We start from the raw sequence: 17,433 nt of genomic DNA, 5'->3' as shown, positions 1-17,433 counted from the left end.
GTTATGCACTCTGCATCCAACCGCAGAGCATAACTGAAGGTGCATGTGTGAGAAGACCGAGCCCCTGTGTTCTCCATTATACAATGGGTCCACCCCGACTGGATCCTGGGGGTAGGAGGCCCTGCATTTAAACTCTGTGACAGCGGGTACCCAGTCATGTAACACGGTATTCTTATCCTCCACACACCACAGGAAGGAACTGGGCAAGCAGCCACGTGACAGGGGAGACACCATGATCATGAAGGTGTTTTTCCCAAGGGAAAAGCTTGTCTCTTGCACTTTGGGTATGCTGACTCTTGCCATTTCCCCAAAGGTAGGAAACTTGCCTGAATTTTTTGTGATAATGGCAAACTCTGTTCACGGTCTCCTCTGTAAGGAGGGAAGACACCTCCATCAAGTGACTCTCATCTGACAAGGGAGGCCAGGCTGCTGGCAGACATGTGTTACAGGAATTATGCAGTCGCCACCTCCAACCGTTTTGGCTCAACGTAGCTCTCCACTTATTTTCCCAATTAAACATCAAATGTTTTTCTAAACAACAAAAAAAGGTTTATTATGCATAATAAAGGTACAGCTTAAGCTGGGTGCCTCCAAGGAGGGAATGCCACCCACAGATTCTTGGTTCTGTTTATCCCGTTACAACCCGATTGCAACCCCCCCTATAGTCTGATCCCTATTAACCAATCTCAACTTCTCTTATTCATTTTCTTGCGGTCCATTGGCAATCTTTGTTGCTGGGAGGGGTTTCTTTAGGTTACCTCTGTGACTGTTATCTGCAATGGTTACAATATTCCTTGTTCCGTAAAAAAAAGGCTCCAGCTGGCCTTGACTGTGGCCTAAGGCTTCAACTACTTTAGTGACTAGCGCTAAGCGTTAGCACTCTTGCTCTTTTCTTCTTACGCATAGAGGAAACAATTTTCAGCCACATTGTGGGAGAAAACTGCCATCCCCTGAAAAAAACAGGGCAGGACAATTTATATGGCCCAAAGTCTGCTCCTTGCCCATATCTGCAGGTTTCACACACTCCTGTGAGATGTGACTAAGGCTGGGATACACGCATATAGTATAATAAAGGATTTGGAAGAGCAAATCTTAACATTCTTGCACTGGCAACGAAGGATTTCAAGAAATCTTTTTCTCTTGACCTGGGATAGACCCCATGCGCAGACGGGAGCAGGTATTGAGATTCTGGGGTATCAATTAATTTGTTTCAACAACTTTAAACAAAGCCTTTTCCTAGAACTATAATCAATAAGGGGGTCTTCTGCTAGGAAAGACAAATTAATTTTTCAGAATACTTAAATGCATTCATACCTTTATTACTGTGAGCTTTCCCACTGAAATCAACAATGCTACTGCTGAAGTAACGGGGTCTATTTGCAAGAGCAAATTAATAGATTTAAGCATATGGGTGTTTGAAGGCTGGAGACTGAACTCAATTTAACTCAGCCAAGAGAGCTATTAAATCAGGTTTTGAAAAGCTTTAGTTTCATCTGTCAGCACCTTGGTGACAAACTGTAAGCCTTCCCGCAAAGTCTTAATGGATAAATCAACAATGTTTCTAGCGATCTTGATAACTCTCACTATTATGTCACAAGTTAAAAAACAGTTAGTATTTTTCTTAGTCATATCTACAAGCTGCAGCTTAGCTGACAGAGACGGCAGGGTAGGAGTGTTTGGGAGGGGTGTATAAGCAAGTTACATCCCTGGAATGTAAAACAAGCAGAGGCAAATAATCCATATTGGCTGTCTGGGAATCCCATCCTCCAACTCTCTGAGCAAGAGCACTAACACTGCCCTGTCCTCTCAAACTGACTAGTGAGTAATCCTCCCAGGCAACTTTTGTGAAAATGAAAAATAAAGCTGGCATACACACATATATTAATTTATAGATGTTACCAACCCTCTCCTAAAGAAGTAGTAAAATTGAACCTAAACCATTTTCAGGGAATTCACTAACTTCGAGGCTCTGCTGCCCTCTAGTAAAAAAAGTGCTGAATAACACAATACTTCGAAATAGCCTTGACTGCAAAGGTTTGGGGCTGTTATTGCTTGGCATTCACACACACAGCAGTAACTAGGAACAGTATTCTAGCCTTGTTGGAAATAAGGCATGAGGTTAATAAATCCATGCACTTTCTAATGCTGTAAAAAATTCTGCACTGTAAAGTTCTGAATAAGGATCATGTAAAACACATCTTATTCCTGTGCCCAGCTAAGCGCTGCAGCAATTTCCTGGCAATCTGGGGGAAAAAACCTCCTCTGAATTCAACGAGCAGTAGCATCTGCAGCATCAATATTGCACTAGCCTTTGCAATTCACCTTTCTTCTCCAGCAGATAGTAAGAACCAGATTCTCCCAGTTTCCAACTTTATATGGCTTTGTCAGAAAAAACTTGCAGAATTTCTTCAGAGCAATGCACGTAAAGCATGTATCACATATATTGTGAGCTTTATTAGTTTCGCTAGTGGAGGTTTCTCTGCAGGTGAGCTATGTGCAACAGTACATTCAACATCATACTGCAGAAATAATTACGTGATTTTGTGAATGTTTTAAAGCCCAGTGCAAGATACTTTTGACTAAGCAATGCTCCAAAATGCTGAAGCATCAACAACCTAAAGCATTTGATAATGTATTTACAACAAATAATATTTACATACAGAATGATTTCATTCTTTATACACCAAGCTCAACCTGTATTTGCCACAGCCTTTAATCTTGAGGCATGACTTTTGGATCTGCCAACAAATGGCATTTAAGCTGTTTTTTTCATAACAGAAAAAAAATGGACACAGAAGCTGTAAATCTATACTTTTCCTTCCTATAGATTGAAAACAGAACAAAAGTGAAGTAGGTGCTTCTATGGCTTTGCACAGAGCTAGCTAAGCCTCCTGCAGCTCTTTCTCTACAGCATCCTACAGCAACTGGCAGTTACAAGGGGGTCTAGCTTTCTCAGTAGTGCAGGAAGGCTGAAAACAGGCCCCACCAATCTCAAACACTTGTACACAGAGGGACTGTCTTTAAAAATGCCTACTGATCTTTTGGCATCTATCACCAACTTCATGATTTTTTTCTCTTAATGGACATAGTCCCTGAGGCCAGTCAAACTGACTTCTTCCCCTGATGCCCCCAATCAAGATAAAAGCATTTCCCAAAGGCCCCTGCACGCAAAAGGAGCTATTATTTAGCGCTGGAAAAGAGAACCAGCACATTATTTTCCCTCTGTAAGCAAGAGGCCCACGTTTCCTCAGGGTGGATGGATACGTGTCTTCGGGCAGAAGTGCGGCAGAGCGGGCGAGAGAGGCCGTGGCACGCAGCCCTGCTCTGGCACCGACCGGGTGAAGCCTGAGGAGAGCGCCTGGGCAGCGGCGGAGATAACCGGGGCGGGGGCGCTGCGCGGGTACCCGCACCCCCTCGCCGGTCGCACTCAGCACGTCACCGCTGCATCGCCTCGCCTCGACGCTCTCGCGGTTATCGAGCTGTCGTGGAAAACGAAGGCGCGGACACGGGGAGGCCGGAGCGGCCCGCCCTGCGCGATGGCGCACTTTCAAAAGGGCCGCGCCGCCCGCCGCCCCTCCCCCGCCTCGCGCGCCGCGCGGTCCACGTGACCCGCGGCGCTGCCTGGCGCCCCTGCAGCGGCACAAGATGTCCGAAGGGAGAGGGGCGTGGCGGGCGGCGAGGCGGGCCGCTCTGGCCGCGGCTCTCTATGCTCCCCGGTGGGCGCGCTCTATCCGCCGCCCCGCCACCGCTCTATGGTCGGCGGCGGCCTGGTCGCGGCGGGCGGGCCGAGGCGGGCGGCGGGCGGTAGGGGGCGCTGTGGCGGCCGGCGCGCCGGTTATCATGCTCGGGCAGCCGGGCCTGGGCCTGGGCCGCGGCGTGAGGCGGGAGGTGGCGGCGGCGGCGCGGTGCGGCGTGGGGGGTCGGTGCCCGGCGGGATGTTCCGCAAGGCGCGGAGGGTGAACGTGCGGAAGCGGAACGACTCGGAGGAGGAGGACGAGGAGCGCGACGAGGAGCCGCCTCAGGAGGCGGCGGCGCCGGCAGCCGGAGCGGGAGCCGGGGTGGGGGGGGACGGGCCTGGCGAGGCCGCCATGGCCCTGGCGGCGGCGGCGGCAGCGGCGGCGGCCGCCCCCGGGCTCCTGCCGCTGCCCTCCGGCTGCGTCCCCCTCGCCCTGCCCGGCAGCCCCGCGGCCTTCGCCTGCGCCGCGAGCTACGGCGCGGCGCTCGGCCTGGGGCTGGGCTTGGCGGGCGGCGGCGGCCTCGGGGCGCTCCTGCCGCCGCCACCGCTGCCGCCGCCGCCGCAGCAGCAGCAGCAGCAGCAGGGCAACGGGCTGCCGGGCGCCGGCCGCGCCAAGGAGAAGAAGCGGCCGCGGGAGAACAAAGAGGCGCCGCGGGCCACCAGCCTGCTCAGCTTCCAGGACGAGGAGGAGGGTGAGCGGCGGCTGCCCCGGGGCGGGGGGAAGCGGGGAATGAGCCCGGGGCTGCTCTGCCTCCCACCCCAGGGGGAGCCGGCTCCTGGATTTATTTTATTATTTCCAAGCGGCGAGGTGCCGTGTGTTACCGGGGTGCCGGTATCCGGGATGCCCGTTTGGCGGGGGCGAAACGGCTCTGCCCGCCCGTTGAGGGCACCCGCGGCGCGGCCTGAGCTGGGCTGGGCTGGTGGGGTCCTTGGCCCAACCCCTTCACCCCCTCCGCCACCCCGGGGTGCGGGGGTCTCTCGGCAGTGGCTTTCCGTGGCGTTAATGGGCCGCCTCAGATGGCTTGTTGTCCTGGCAGGCGCCTCGTGAAGTCACTGGTGTTTTGGGGCAGAGCTAATAGTCCACGGTGGTTATTAGGTTGTGCTCCGTGCATGGCGAAAGGCCTTGAACGGTTTCCAGGCTCCAGCGTTCAGAAGAAGAGCGTGGCTGTGTTCGCATGGGGCTTCGGCTAATAATTTTGCTGGATTCCAGCAAGTCCTGCACTTGCGAACGCTCAGCTGCACTCCGCTCCCACTCAGATAATCAGATTACGGATAACAGTTAACTAGTACGTATCAAAAAACGAACAAAAAACCCACTCCTTCAAAACTCTTGTGTGTGTTGCATCCCGAAAGTTAAGGGTGAACAAAACATGAAGTTTGTTTTCGTGATGTTTTTTGCCCGCAGGGGAGTTAGTAAGCCTTTTCTTTGTTTTCCTAATAAAAAGGACTGCTCTTGTAATCACTGGAATGCGAATTCTAAGGCTTGTAAGTTAAAATCTTGAGAGAGATATTGAAAATACACGATTACAGTATTGGAAAAAGAAGCCTGGATTCCCTACATCAAACTTTGACTTTTTGGTGCTGTTTAGGTCTTTGACTTATTGAATACCTTTTTGGTAGGCTGTGGTTCTGCAGGCATTTAAATTGGTAGTACAATCAAAAAAAAAGCATTTCCTTACTGCTGTCTCTTAGTTGAACTGTCATGTGTACATGTATGGCTGTAAAAGGAATGTTAACCTAAAACATTTGAGCTGCTTGTTTTCTTTCAAATTTGAGGTCACAGTGGAGAATCAGCTGTTACAAAGAGATTTCCTATGGTCAGATAAAAGCAGGCCATATGCGTACACTTTTGTGAAACTTTGGCCTTGCTTTTGTGTGAGTGTGCTGTGAGTGAGATGCGCCTGAAAAATAACATAGCGAAAAAATAAGGTAGGCGTGACTCTCCAAAGGAATAGTATGGGACTGTTTTTGCCACAGTAGTGCATGCGTAAAGTCACATTAAAGCATGTTCTTAGTGGTACGTGTTAAATGTGTTCCAGGTACAAAATCAAGGGATTTAGTAGGTAGGTGTACTTCTTTGCAGCTCTAATGTAATATTTTCCAATTTTTCTTTTAAAGAAACCGAAGAAGTTTTTAAAGTGAAGAAATCAAGTTACAGCAAAAAGATTGTAAAACAACTGAAGAAAGAATACAAAGAAGATCTTGAAAAATCAAAAGTTAGAACAGAGGTCAATTCTCCAACAGATGGTAACTGCAATGCTAACAGTAACTTTTATTTGTATTTACAATACTTAGTCTTTGGCATTAATAACTGATTTCCAAGATGAACTGTCAGTCTTTTTTAGAGGATTAAGCGTTTAGAACTGAAATAGAGCATGTGTTAAATAGTTTTGTCTGAACCTCGCAAATGCTGTTCTGAAGCTGGTAGCTGGTTTGAATCTTTGTGATGTGGAAATGAATGTAGAAGGATGAAACTTTTCAGAAGGCTTACATACACATTTGTCAGCAGACCTTGGTAGTTTTTGTATTTCAGCTCTGTTTATTTTTGTCAGACGAGTTCTTCTTAATAATTAGTTTAGAACTGCAGCTAGTGCTTCTCTGACTGAGTGTGTCCTTGTAATGCAGCTTCTCGAAAGGGAAAATTAGGGGGTGAGCAGTGTGGTGTTCTTTGTTATTAATTAAAGTGAATTATTCAACAGCTGTGTGTTTCAGGACTGGGACCTTAAAGTAGGGAATAGCTGATGATTGAGAGGACAGGATGGAAGTGTTGGAACAGAGGGAACTTTTAACAATGTACGATCCTCCATAGCTTGGAATACAGCCTGGGATTTCAGCTTCGTTGTTCTGCTGTTGGCTTCTGGGAAGCCCATTGGCAAAGTGTAATGGTTGCTTTTCCTCTTCCAGTTAGTTCATGTGCAGAGTGATAACCCAATACTCCATGAGCACAAGTGCAAGGCTTATGATCTAAAAGTTGCAATGATGCACCTGAAGTGCATGAGAGTTGAATACGGTCCCATGAAGAAATTTGCCTTTTTTTTTTTGAATCACAGAATTCTCATTCTAATAACAAAGAATTTGTTATTAGAATGTTTGAGTTGCCTGTACGGTGGTACTGGGTGTCAGCAGAAACAGCAAGGATAATTTCTGTGGCTCACATTCACGAGATCTGTGGAAAGCTGGATCTTCATTCTTGCTTTTGCCACAAGACTCTGTATTATGCTCGGCGAGTCAAGTAAGATGGGCTTATTTTCTGTTGATCTGTTTTATGGTATCTGTGGCTGGCCTGGATACAGTGTAGAGACCTCATGGCTGCTACAGAATCAGCAGTCTGGATTCTCCAAACAATTGTTACAAAATGACAAACTTGAATTTGGATAATATAGCTTGGATTAGGTAGCTATATTCAGTATGCATTTTTAACATAATGTTTGTACCTGCTGCCTATATTTGAATATTAGCCACCTAACATAGGGTAGTATTCCACCTATTAAGCACCTAAGATAGGGTAATATTGCACCCTCTACCCAGGAGAAAAAAAGGTTCTTCTAAAGTGAATCTGGTTTTGTGCAAAGATTTGGTGTAACACAGGCAAGAGGCACACTGAACAACGAGATTAGGGAAAAATGGAGTACTATACTGGGCCACATATAGAGTGGCAACCTACTACTGCTATCAGCCATTTCATTAATGCAGAGTGGAAGTCTTGAGTTGAAGAGTTTTAAATCATATGGTTGAAACATCTCTAAAGAATATCTTGTTTGCACTGTTGCTTCTAATTGCTTGCATAATAGGCTGTACGAAGGTTACACATACCTTAATTTTGGGGTTCCCTCACTTTTTTTAATACTTGACCATACCTAGAATGTTTAACGGTTTTGGGATGTCTGCTTTGCCAAACTTACTTCAAGAGGATTTCAGTAACTTAATAAAAGACACTTTCTGTGTTGTGGTTGCATCCTTTAGTGAAGAAATAATTATTCATCGTTTTCATTTAGTTTTTACTTTGAGTTGTTAGATCTTAAAAAGCATTTTTGAATGATCTTTACAAAAGAGAGTGAAAGGTAGGCTTTGTTGTCTTAACAGTTGAACCACCTCTAGAAAAAACAGGGCTGATCAAGGATATAAGTCAAGAAGATGGAACTGCAAACAGTGAACAAGGCGAAGAAGAAATGGAAGTTGAAAGCGAGAAGGAAGAAGAAAAACCAAAAGCTGGTGGGGCGTTTTCAAGTGCTCTGTCCTCACTGAATGTTCTCCGCCCAGGTGGGTTTTTGTAATACGTCTGATACGTTGAGAAATGCTTTAGCCAGCAGTTACAGCAGACTGGTATGCTTGAGAGATTAGGAAATAGTTTTTCGCACTGTATTTAACATTTGAATTCAGGAAACTGCTGTTTTCCAAGGCTGCTCCATTTTGGAAACCTTATGGGAGAAAATGCTGCAGTACAGAATGCTTCATCTTCATGTCAAAACCAATAATTTATCTCTCAGTGTGATAATAAAATTTAGATTCAGAATATGTCCTCAATGTAAATTTTAACTACTTTCAATTAAAATTTTGTCTTCACTTTGACTGCCCCGGTTATAGATATGAAAGGTATCACGAATGTTTTTCTACTTCATTCTGTCTAATGAGGTTCTTGTCAGGCCCTGAGCCTAAAGAAATCGGTTTGAGGGGAAAAAAATTATATATATAAAATTATTATATATATATATTTTTTTTTTTTAGGTAGTTTACTACTTGTTAGCTACCTCATATGGTAGCCTGCTCCCCAAATAAAAACTTCCTCTGTGTGTCCTCAGTCCACAGACTTGACTGTATTTCGTAGAGTATAATAATATGGCAAAAAGAATTTGTCTAATTGACTCATAGATCTCTTCACTTTAGGGGTAATTGCAAAGTAGTGCAGTATATACATTATCGCATCTGTAAAGATATTGCTGGTTTGAGTAGACTATGTCATTTCAAGCGTAAAGAGAATCTGAACTTTAATCTTTTGTGTGTATCTAATCAAAGTAATGGTAAAAATTCCTGATGTTTCAAAAAATTAATTTTGGGAGCCCATTCTGTATATGGTATATGTAAGTTGCATTCATATTTTTACTAGCAATTTTGGTAGTTTTTTAGGTTGGCTTATCTTATTTCTCCTCAGCCGTACAATCTTCTATTGTCTTCGTCCTATTTGGTGTCCCCTTGATCTCTTAAGCTATTGTCATCTATTGAAATGGCTTTTTTTTTTTTTTTTTTAAACACCCCCACCCCCTAGCAAATGAGAACAGTTAGGAGCAGTATCAGATCAAGGAGCAGCACAGTCAAGAACCCCATTGTCGTCTTCCCCTTGCAGTAGTCAGCTCCTGTAAAAGGCTTCCTCTTCTCTAAGAGTATTTCCCGTAGGGACATCAAGCTCCTGTGGCGTGTGAGCTGACGGAAGTAGAGCGAGATGTTTTGGGAAAAATCCCAACTTTGAGAGTTACAGGTCTGAAATATTGCATGTGTAGCTTACAATTTGCTTACAAAAGTCTCTCTCTCTCTCTCTCTCTCACACGTTCTTTGTTTGCAAAGAAGAGTTGGTAGGGTAGCAGAGATAAGTAATAAGGAGTCATAATATCTGGTTGCAGTGTTGTTTAACAGTGTAAACATCTATCTCTAGGAGAAATTCCAGATGCTGCTTTTATTCATGCCGCTAGGAAAAAGCGTCAAATGGCTCGTGAACTTGGAGACTTTACACCTGTTGACAGTGAACCAGGTAAAAGCCGCCTTGTTCGCGAAGACGAAAATGATGCCAGTGATGATGAAGATGATGACGAGAAGAGGAGGATAGTTTTTACGGTGAAGGAAAAATCCCAAAGGCAAAAGATTGCTGAGGAAATAGGTAAAATCTTTTCAGAAGGACAGTTGCACAGCTGATAAATATTCACAGTGTTTTTACTGCAAGTGCTCCCTTTCAGCGTTCTTAAACAACACGTTTTTCAAGCACCACAATACCTATCGGGATTCTATCTATTTATTGTAGCATACGATACTTATTAGACATAAATCTGGAATTATATTCTATGTTTTAAAAAGTACTGTATAAAGAAGCCTACTTATAAAATGTGTGCACGAATGAAGTTTTCATGCTAGAAAAACATAGCTCTGCCAAGTCTTACGCAGACTTGCACTTGGGAGCAATTACTATGCAATTAGTATTGGTCCTGTGCACTTTTTTGGGGAGTGGGGGGAAGTATGTAGTTGTCAGAAGAGCACTTGGTTCTTCAATGTAGCATTCTGCTTGCTGGCAAGCAGGCAAAATAATCTTCAAGAAAAGGAGAATTTTTAAGATGTAAGTTTATAGTATTAGAGAGCTTTACCAACAATTGATCGCAAATATATCCATTGGATTTTTGAATTGAGATATCCATGAGAATACGTCAGACTGGCATCCTTAGTCCCTTGTAAAGAGGGAGGTAGAATGCACTGAACTCCGTGTTCCCACTGGAGCATGTCTTTCAGCATGACCCTTACTATGAATATGTTATGCTCTTCTTTTTGTTACTCGTTTGTTCTACTCGGGCTCAGGTATTGAGGGAAGCGACGATGAAGCACTGGTGACAGGGGAGCAGGATGAAGAACTCAGTAGATGGGAGCAAGAACAGATACGGAAAGGAATCAACATACCTCAGGCATGTGTTCAGTTGTGAACCTTTTCTGTTTTGTTTTTGCATATATTGCCTAAATCCATTACAAACTTGGATAGTTTACATAAGGTTGTTTCATCTGAGAAGATTAGTGTGGAATTTCTGATATTCTTTAAAATGAAGTGAGAATTTGGATTCTAAGTGTCCGATGGTATCTGTTTATTTAGTCTCCCTCTGTTCTAGATTAGGTATTGATCATTTTTTGTGGTGTTAGTCAGCATTTATTTGCAGCCTGGTATAGAGCTAGAATAGTGCCACTTTGGAAGAGACCTTTGTTCTTGTTCACCACTGGATTTGTAGAGTCTGTGCTGTAACTGCATGCTTCTTTGCTGCTGCCCTGTTTCGCGTTGCAGCATAAAGGTGGAGCTGGAATTTGTAGCAGGTTCTGCCTTATGTTGTCTCTACAGTTCGTTCAAGGCCTCATGATAATTATGTTAATACGTATCTGCCTGCATTTTTCATTTTGCAACATTTGAAACGTGAAACAAAGTAAGTTTTTTCCTTTCTTTAAATTGTAATATAGTATGATCATATGCCATCTTTCTGTAGGTTCAACCAAATCAGCCTGCTGAAGTGAATAATCTGTACTACCAGAACACTTACCAGACACTGTCTTATGGTTCATCATATGGCATTCCGTACACTTACACTGCGTATGGGTCATCGGAAACCAAGTCTCAAAAAACAGATAATACGGTTCCTTTCAAAACTCCCAGTAATGAGATGACTCCTGTTACTATTGATTTGGTAAAGAAACAGCTTAAAGACAGGTAGGACAGACCATCTTTTTAGACTTAAAGACCTGTCCCCTAGCTTTCTGTTCCTCAGGCACCTTTTAGTCTCGGTGAGCAAATGCAGAATTTCATCGCTGGAAAAGTACTGACTGGCACGTCCATTAACAAAAAACAAAAAAACAAAAAAAAATCCAAAATGAAGATGACATTGACACTTTGTTCGAAAACCTCCTCGGATTGCTTCTCTGGAAGTGAAGCTTTAAATATGTGGCAATTGATCTTGTTGAAGACAGGTCTGAGTTGCATCTTCTGGACACTGCACAGTCTTATAGTCAAGAATTGAAAGGCCAGTGAGGTCTTTAGCTTGTCAAGTAATGTTCTTTTAAACTGTAAATCAGATTTTTCCCCTGTATAGGTAAAGATTTTAGATTTTAGTCTAAACTTTTTTTTTTTTGGTTTAAACATTGTAATCTGCTCGTCAGGTACGCAAAAGGTCCTACTGAATGAACAACCCAACTGCAGGGAGAAATCATTTGTAATGAACAACTTGCACTTTAGTTGTCCTCAAAATTGGTTTGTATGCCCCTTGTAGTGTTTCAGGCTTTGTTAGTCAGTTCATCAAGTTACCAGAGGATGAAGATAGCTATACATGAATTATAGTTTGTATACCTCTTCTGACAGGTGAACCATAAAACCTTCCTCCCTGCTTTTCCTTGAGGGTCGGCCTTGCAATGTTCTAAGTGCTTTCAACTCCTATGAAAGTTGATAGGAGTTGACTAAGCTGAGTACGTTGCACTTTCTAGCTAATTAATTTAAACCATTAGCCTTGCTATTTAGGTAGAGAGGGGAGAAAGTGGCAAATTACAGTTAGAGAATGTGTCTTTAAAATATTTCCCATATATAGACTTGGAACTTGCAATATGTGTTTAATATCTCAACAGTCTGAAAAACATAGACTTTTGGATGTAAATTTGATATTTATTCATTGCCCCTCAGGTTGGACTCTATGAAAGACTTGCACAGAGCTAATCGGCAGCAATATGAGAAACATCAGCAAAGCCGAGAGGACTCTACCAAGGCAATTGAGAGATTAGAAGGGTCTTCTGGGGGTATTGGTGAACGGTATAAATTTTTGCAAGAAATGCGAGGGTATGTCCAAGACTTGCTTGAGTGTTTCAGTGAAAAGGTAAGGATGCAAAAACATTCATCTTTTTTCAATTAAAAAAAAAAAGAGTAGGGAATCTTAGTACATGCCAAACAACACAGCTCCCTTTTGAAAAAAAGCCCCCTGAGAACATTTTCTTCTAAAGGTTTGGTTATTCAAGTGTTGAAAAGATAACTTTTCATCATGCCAGGTTGGCTATCAAAAAAGCTCTCTTACAGTAGGACAGATCACTGCTGTATTTCCTGTTGGAACATAATGCTGACTTTAGATAATCTAAAAATATTTTTAGGCTGTCTTTAGCATTATGGTAGATGATATGCCACTTTAACTTTACTCTGATTCCACTTTTTGCATGTGTTGGGTATCAGGTTAACAAATAGTTGGCCAAAAAATAGACTCAATTACAACGCTATTAGTTTCTGGGATGCTTCATGAACACTGTAACAGAGAGTCATGCTTTGTGTGTTATTGTAAATTTCTTCCTGCCGAACAATTTCACGTGTGTGGCAGTACTGTGGTATCTGGAGGAGAAAAGTTCTAAAACTAGTGTTGCTGGCTGAAGACACCCAAATTTAAAAGTATACACCTTCCATGTAATGTAATCCTCCTGTATATTTCTAACTTGAAAAGTTAATTTCTCTTCCTTATGCTATTCTTCATGATTTAATTATTTAGTTTGATGTAAATAGTTAAATTCAATGGGTTATTTCTATATAAGCTATTTAAATCTGGTAAATATATTAACTGATTACAGAAACTGTAAAATTCAGTTAGCAGAACAGACTGTTCCTTTGTTGCCTTCTGACTTATATGATACAATAGTATGGTATCTTCTTATGTTAGCTGCCAGAATTATGCGAGTTGAGTAGTTACTGTTCTCCTTCACCTATCTTGGTAGGTGAGGAAGAAGGAAATAGAAGCATTCTGGTTGCTAATCGGTTATATGATAGTTGTCCAGTGTTAATGGTCTTGGGAAATGCCCATCTTCAATCCTGAAAACTAGAGAATCAGCCTCGGACAAACCCATGGAAGTGTGGACCAGTTAATTCACTCAGCTCATTGATTAGTTATAATAAATGCTGTTCACTGAAGAAGCAGTATTCCTGAGCCTGTATTGGTGCTAGCTAATCATGGATAATAAAGGTGACTTTTCTTTGCTGCTCCATCAGTGCTAGTTGCCCAGATGCCTAAGTTCTTTTGTTTTTTTCATTTAGAGATAACTATTCATATTTTTGCTTCTTAGATCAATTTGCATTTCAGAACACAAGTGAAATATCTGTATCTCTATTCAGTGTTTGTTTTTTAAAGCACCTTTTGTTAGATTTCTGTTGTAGCAAGCGTAGGCTATGCATGGATGCTGTCTGTATGGCTGTCCACGCTGTCTTGCTGAAAATACTTTGTTTAAACCAATTGTTTTAGAAAGCACCGTTCTGGGTATAAACCAAGCCTTTTAGTCTCCCAAATTTTGTGTAAACCAGGGGAAATTTACTGTTAACTAACAGTGTGATGATTTCAGTTCAGTTTGTAGGAGACCTGTCCAGCTATACTAAGAAATCAGTTCTAGCCATGATACAGCAGATTAGCTGCTGATAATTTCACAAACAGGCTTGTTAAGTTGCTTTCTTACAATATGCCTTTGCTTTCCTGATGACTGTTCTTTTAAGGGTGCTGTGTTTGAACCCTCCAAAAATACACTAAATGCCAGTCCACGAACTCTTTCAGATGTGCTTTTTATTAGTCTAGTGCTTCTTAAGGGTGTTCACAGAGCTTTGCTGGTTTCAGTCAGATGCTACTGAAGTAACTGTACACACAGTGGGTTGCAAAATTAGGATGTGACATCGTCAGTTTAACTGGTGCATTACAGTAACATAATATTCTATGTATTCCTCAATTCTTTGCTTTCATAATCTGTTTTGGAATTCAGTGCTTTCAGCATGATGAAAGTGCTATGAAATTCAAAAACAGTAGCCCACAGGACACAGCAAGTTGTTTTTTTTTTTTTTGCTTGGTTTTATTTTATTTTTTAAGGGAGGGAGGGGGAACAAAAGTAATAAAATTATTTTTTATTATTATTAAAGTAATAAAATACAGCAGGAAGACAGACTTCCTATAAATGTAAATTACCTCCAACTTTTTTGTAGAATTTGTGGTACTGGCTACCTTCTATTTAAAGCAAGTGTCTGTGTGTGGGGTGTGTGTATATGTAACCACACATAGAGACTTGCTTTAAATATTTTGATATATTTTATATAAATATGTATATGTGTGTATATATACACATATCTATAATGCGTGTGTGTATATATGTATGTATGTATAAAAAAACCTCACATTTTTATATATATAAAATTAGGACCCTCTCCCAAATGATACTTTGATGCTTTTTCTTTGTTTTATTAGTATTGATCATGAGCATGTTGTTAGTCAAGTTCACATTGACAGTGGTCTGATGAGAAGTTGTTTTACTAAACAATCACTAGTGTGATCATAATACACTTGTCGTGTTCTGAAAAAGTCCGTTCTCCTAGAGTTTCTGTGTATGTCCGTTGAATTAGTTTTGGAAAACAAATATATTATAAAGTAGTTTTTCTTCCCCCACCACCTTATTTCTGTACCTCTTCAACATGTTCAGCTCTTCGTGTCCCACCCACTCACCAAGAAACAGTTTTGATTTTATTCTGTTTTGAAGAGATTCTGAATGTTAGAAACGTGTTGTTCATTGCTAAGGTGCAATGGAGAGTATAATGAGGAAGTTGTTGTGTAAATTTTAGAGCCAGGCAATAGAAATGTCAAATCCTGTATGGTTTTTTTTCCCCACAAATGATAAAATCAATGGAACGGAGGATGTTTGCATGACCAGTAGTTCCTTTACAAATAAAGACTGTCAAAATTATGCTTTGTGAGAAGGCTAGAAAGTGGTAATAGCGTCTTTACTTTTTGAATCTAAGAATATGCCAGAGATAGGGAAGGACTAAATTCTTCTTAGCTTACCTTTGACAGCATGGTTAGATGAACTGTTATTTTACCTGCAAAAGCAATCTTTCCAAACACACTGGGGAGGAATTGTAGGATAAAACTTTTTGTGGTCTAAATGTTCTGAAACTTTTGCATTTTTTCCTCTTACACTGTTTACATTGGAAATAAAATTTAAAAAAAAATCACTGAATTTAAAGTATCAACTAAACAAAACACAACGAGTGAAGGCTGTAACTTTATAGTAGGTAGTGAAATTGTCAGTCACTCATTAACCACATATTGACTGTAAAAAAAAAAAAAAAAAAAAAAAAAAAACTTTTAAGTTTCTTGTAAATGGAAAATATTTTGAGTGGATCCACATATTTGGATGCATAGCTGATTTCTTTTAACGCTGAGGCAATTGTAGAAAGAACTTTGGGATAGTTACAGAAAAAATATATTTCAAAATTTTATTTCAAAAAAAAAAAAAGATTTAACTTCTCAATTTTAGAATTCCCTTTAGATGTTTACAAGAAGAAACTATTTTCTATGGCAAACTACAATAAAACTAATATGTTGTTTGATTATATCTGTTTTCAAAATTGTCTTAAATCCTGAATTTAGACTTCCAACCCTGGGATCTTTCCCTCTCATCTTCCTCTACGCCCTCTTTCCACCAAAAAAGTTCTATGTATTTAGAGTTGGTACAGAGCTACTTTGATTTTTAGTTCTTGTAGTCTAGCTTATACCCCAAAGAGCTAATAATTCTTTGCTTTTAATATCTCCTCTGATGTATGTATCATTCTCAGGTAGCTGAAATCACCCTGCAGGTATAATCTCAGAACTTTAGATTTTGCTGAAGGGTGTTTTTTAATAACTACTGGTGTCTTATTCTAAATTAGATCAGGAAACAATTTATGTCTGTCTTTTTTTTTTTTAACAAAAAAATCTTGAGTGGTAGGCAGCAGTAACGTATTTGAGCTAAAAAACTGGAAGACACTGGACTAATCATATGTCTTGGAGGTAAGGAGGACGCAGCATAAGTGTTCATGCCAAAAAAGTGAGTTTTAGGACATGACCTTTCCAAATTAAAAGTTTGTGAAAAGTTGTGTATGGCTTTTGAATATATGCAATGATCTAATTTTAACTTATCCCAAGAAATGAATCCACAAAAGTGAGCAGTGAATCTGCTATCTGATGTCTGGAAATTCCTAGTTGCTATAATAGGTATTTTTGTTACAATTACTACTGAAATTTCATCCACATTTCTTTAAAAGAGAGTAGCAGATCTGATTTAGCTTAAGTCTGTATCTTTCAAAGGTTATACTTAATGCATAAATCACAGAAATTGTACTATTTTCATTTTAATGATAGGCTTGAGTAAAGCTATTGAATTGAAGTACCTGTTAGCATAACATGTTCATGCACTTGTTTTATTAAATTTCAGTAATTTTTCAGTATGTGCTAATAAGTGTTGTAGCAAAACAATACCTGCTCGCTTCAGGAGGTTAGATTTATGCCTTGTATTTTTGCTATATACAGTCAGGTTATTTTCTCATTAAACTATAGAATATTACTATAATCTGGTTTTAAAATAGAATTGAAATGATGAGGTCTGTGAATTGTAAGTATTAGCACGGCACAATATTTAAGTACACTCAGAAAAATCACAGAGTACTTGAAATTACATTTTACACTCTCTAAAACAATTGTCTTACTGTGCAAACTCATTCAGTCAACAGAAATTACTTTCAGAACATTATTGCTACAGTTGAAAGCTATCAACGTTGTTAAATGCATGCTTTTTCTTCAAGTTGAAACATTTACTGGTCCAAATGATACAAATGAGTAAGAACAGTTTGTGCTGCTAGAAGCACAGTGACAGCGTTATGCTTCGGAATAGTATGGCACCCCAGAAAACTAAGCAGCTGAAGAATTCGATATTACGTAGTGTGTTGTATTTTTACAGGTGCCTCTGATTAACGAACTTGAATCCGCAATGCACCAGCTGTACAAACAGCGAGCTTCCCGCCTTGTCCAAAGACGACAAGATGATATTAAAGATGAATCTTCGGAGTTTTCAAGCCATTCAAGTCAGTCCATCTTGAAGGTTTTTATTATTCATTAAACAACCTTGTTTACTTAGTATGGCTTAATTTAAATGTAAAT

At 40.9% G+C, this 17,433-nt stretch overlaps 1 protein-coding gene and 1 non-coding gene across 2 annotated transcripts in view; both read left to right on the top strand.

Annotated features, from left to right (window-relative positions):
- Positions 1 to 207: 207 nt before the first annotated feature.
- Positions 208 to 370, top strand: LOC138065881 (U1 spliceosomal RNA). The gene has a single exon (XR_011138926.1). It is a non-coding gene; the product is annotated as a U1 spliceosomal RNA (small nuclear RNA).
- A 3,501-nt stretch (positions 371 to 3,871) lies between these two features.
- Positions 3,872 to 17,433, top strand: part of PAXBP1 (PAX3 and PAX7 binding protein 1) — a 28,479-nt gene continuing 14,917 nt past the window's right edge. The window contains exons 1-8 of the mRNA XM_068912533.1: positions 3,872 to 4,428; positions 5,855 to 5,983; positions 7,820 to 7,996; positions 9,384 to 9,605; positions 10,292 to 10,395; positions 10,960 to 11,180; positions 12,141 to 12,330; positions 17,234 to 17,357. Of these exons, the coding sequence (XP_068768634.1) occupies positions 3,936 to 4,428; positions 5,855 to 5,983; positions 7,820 to 7,996; positions 9,384 to 9,605; positions 10,292 to 10,395; positions 10,960 to 11,180; positions 12,141 to 12,330; positions 17,234 to 17,357 (1,660 nt within the window). The 5' untranslated portion in view covers positions 3,872 to 3,935. The remainder of the gene's footprint in view (positions 4,429 to 5,854; positions 5,984 to 7,819; positions 7,997 to 9,383; positions 9,606 to 10,291; positions 10,396 to 10,959; positions 11,181 to 12,140; positions 12,331 to 17,233; positions 17,358 to 17,433) is intronic.

The sequence above is a fragment of the Struthio camelus genome, chromosome 1 (assembly GCF_040807025.1).
Source record: "Struthio camelus isolate bStrCam1 chromosome 1, bStrCam1.hap1, whole genome shotgun sequence".
In the NCBI taxonomy this organism is placed as follows: domain Eukaryota; kingdom Metazoa; phylum Chordata; class Aves; order Struthioniformes; family Struthionidae; genus Struthio; species Struthio camelus.
Note: the sequence above shows the minus strand (reverse complement) of the source record. Positions and strands in the feature narration are given on the sequence as shown.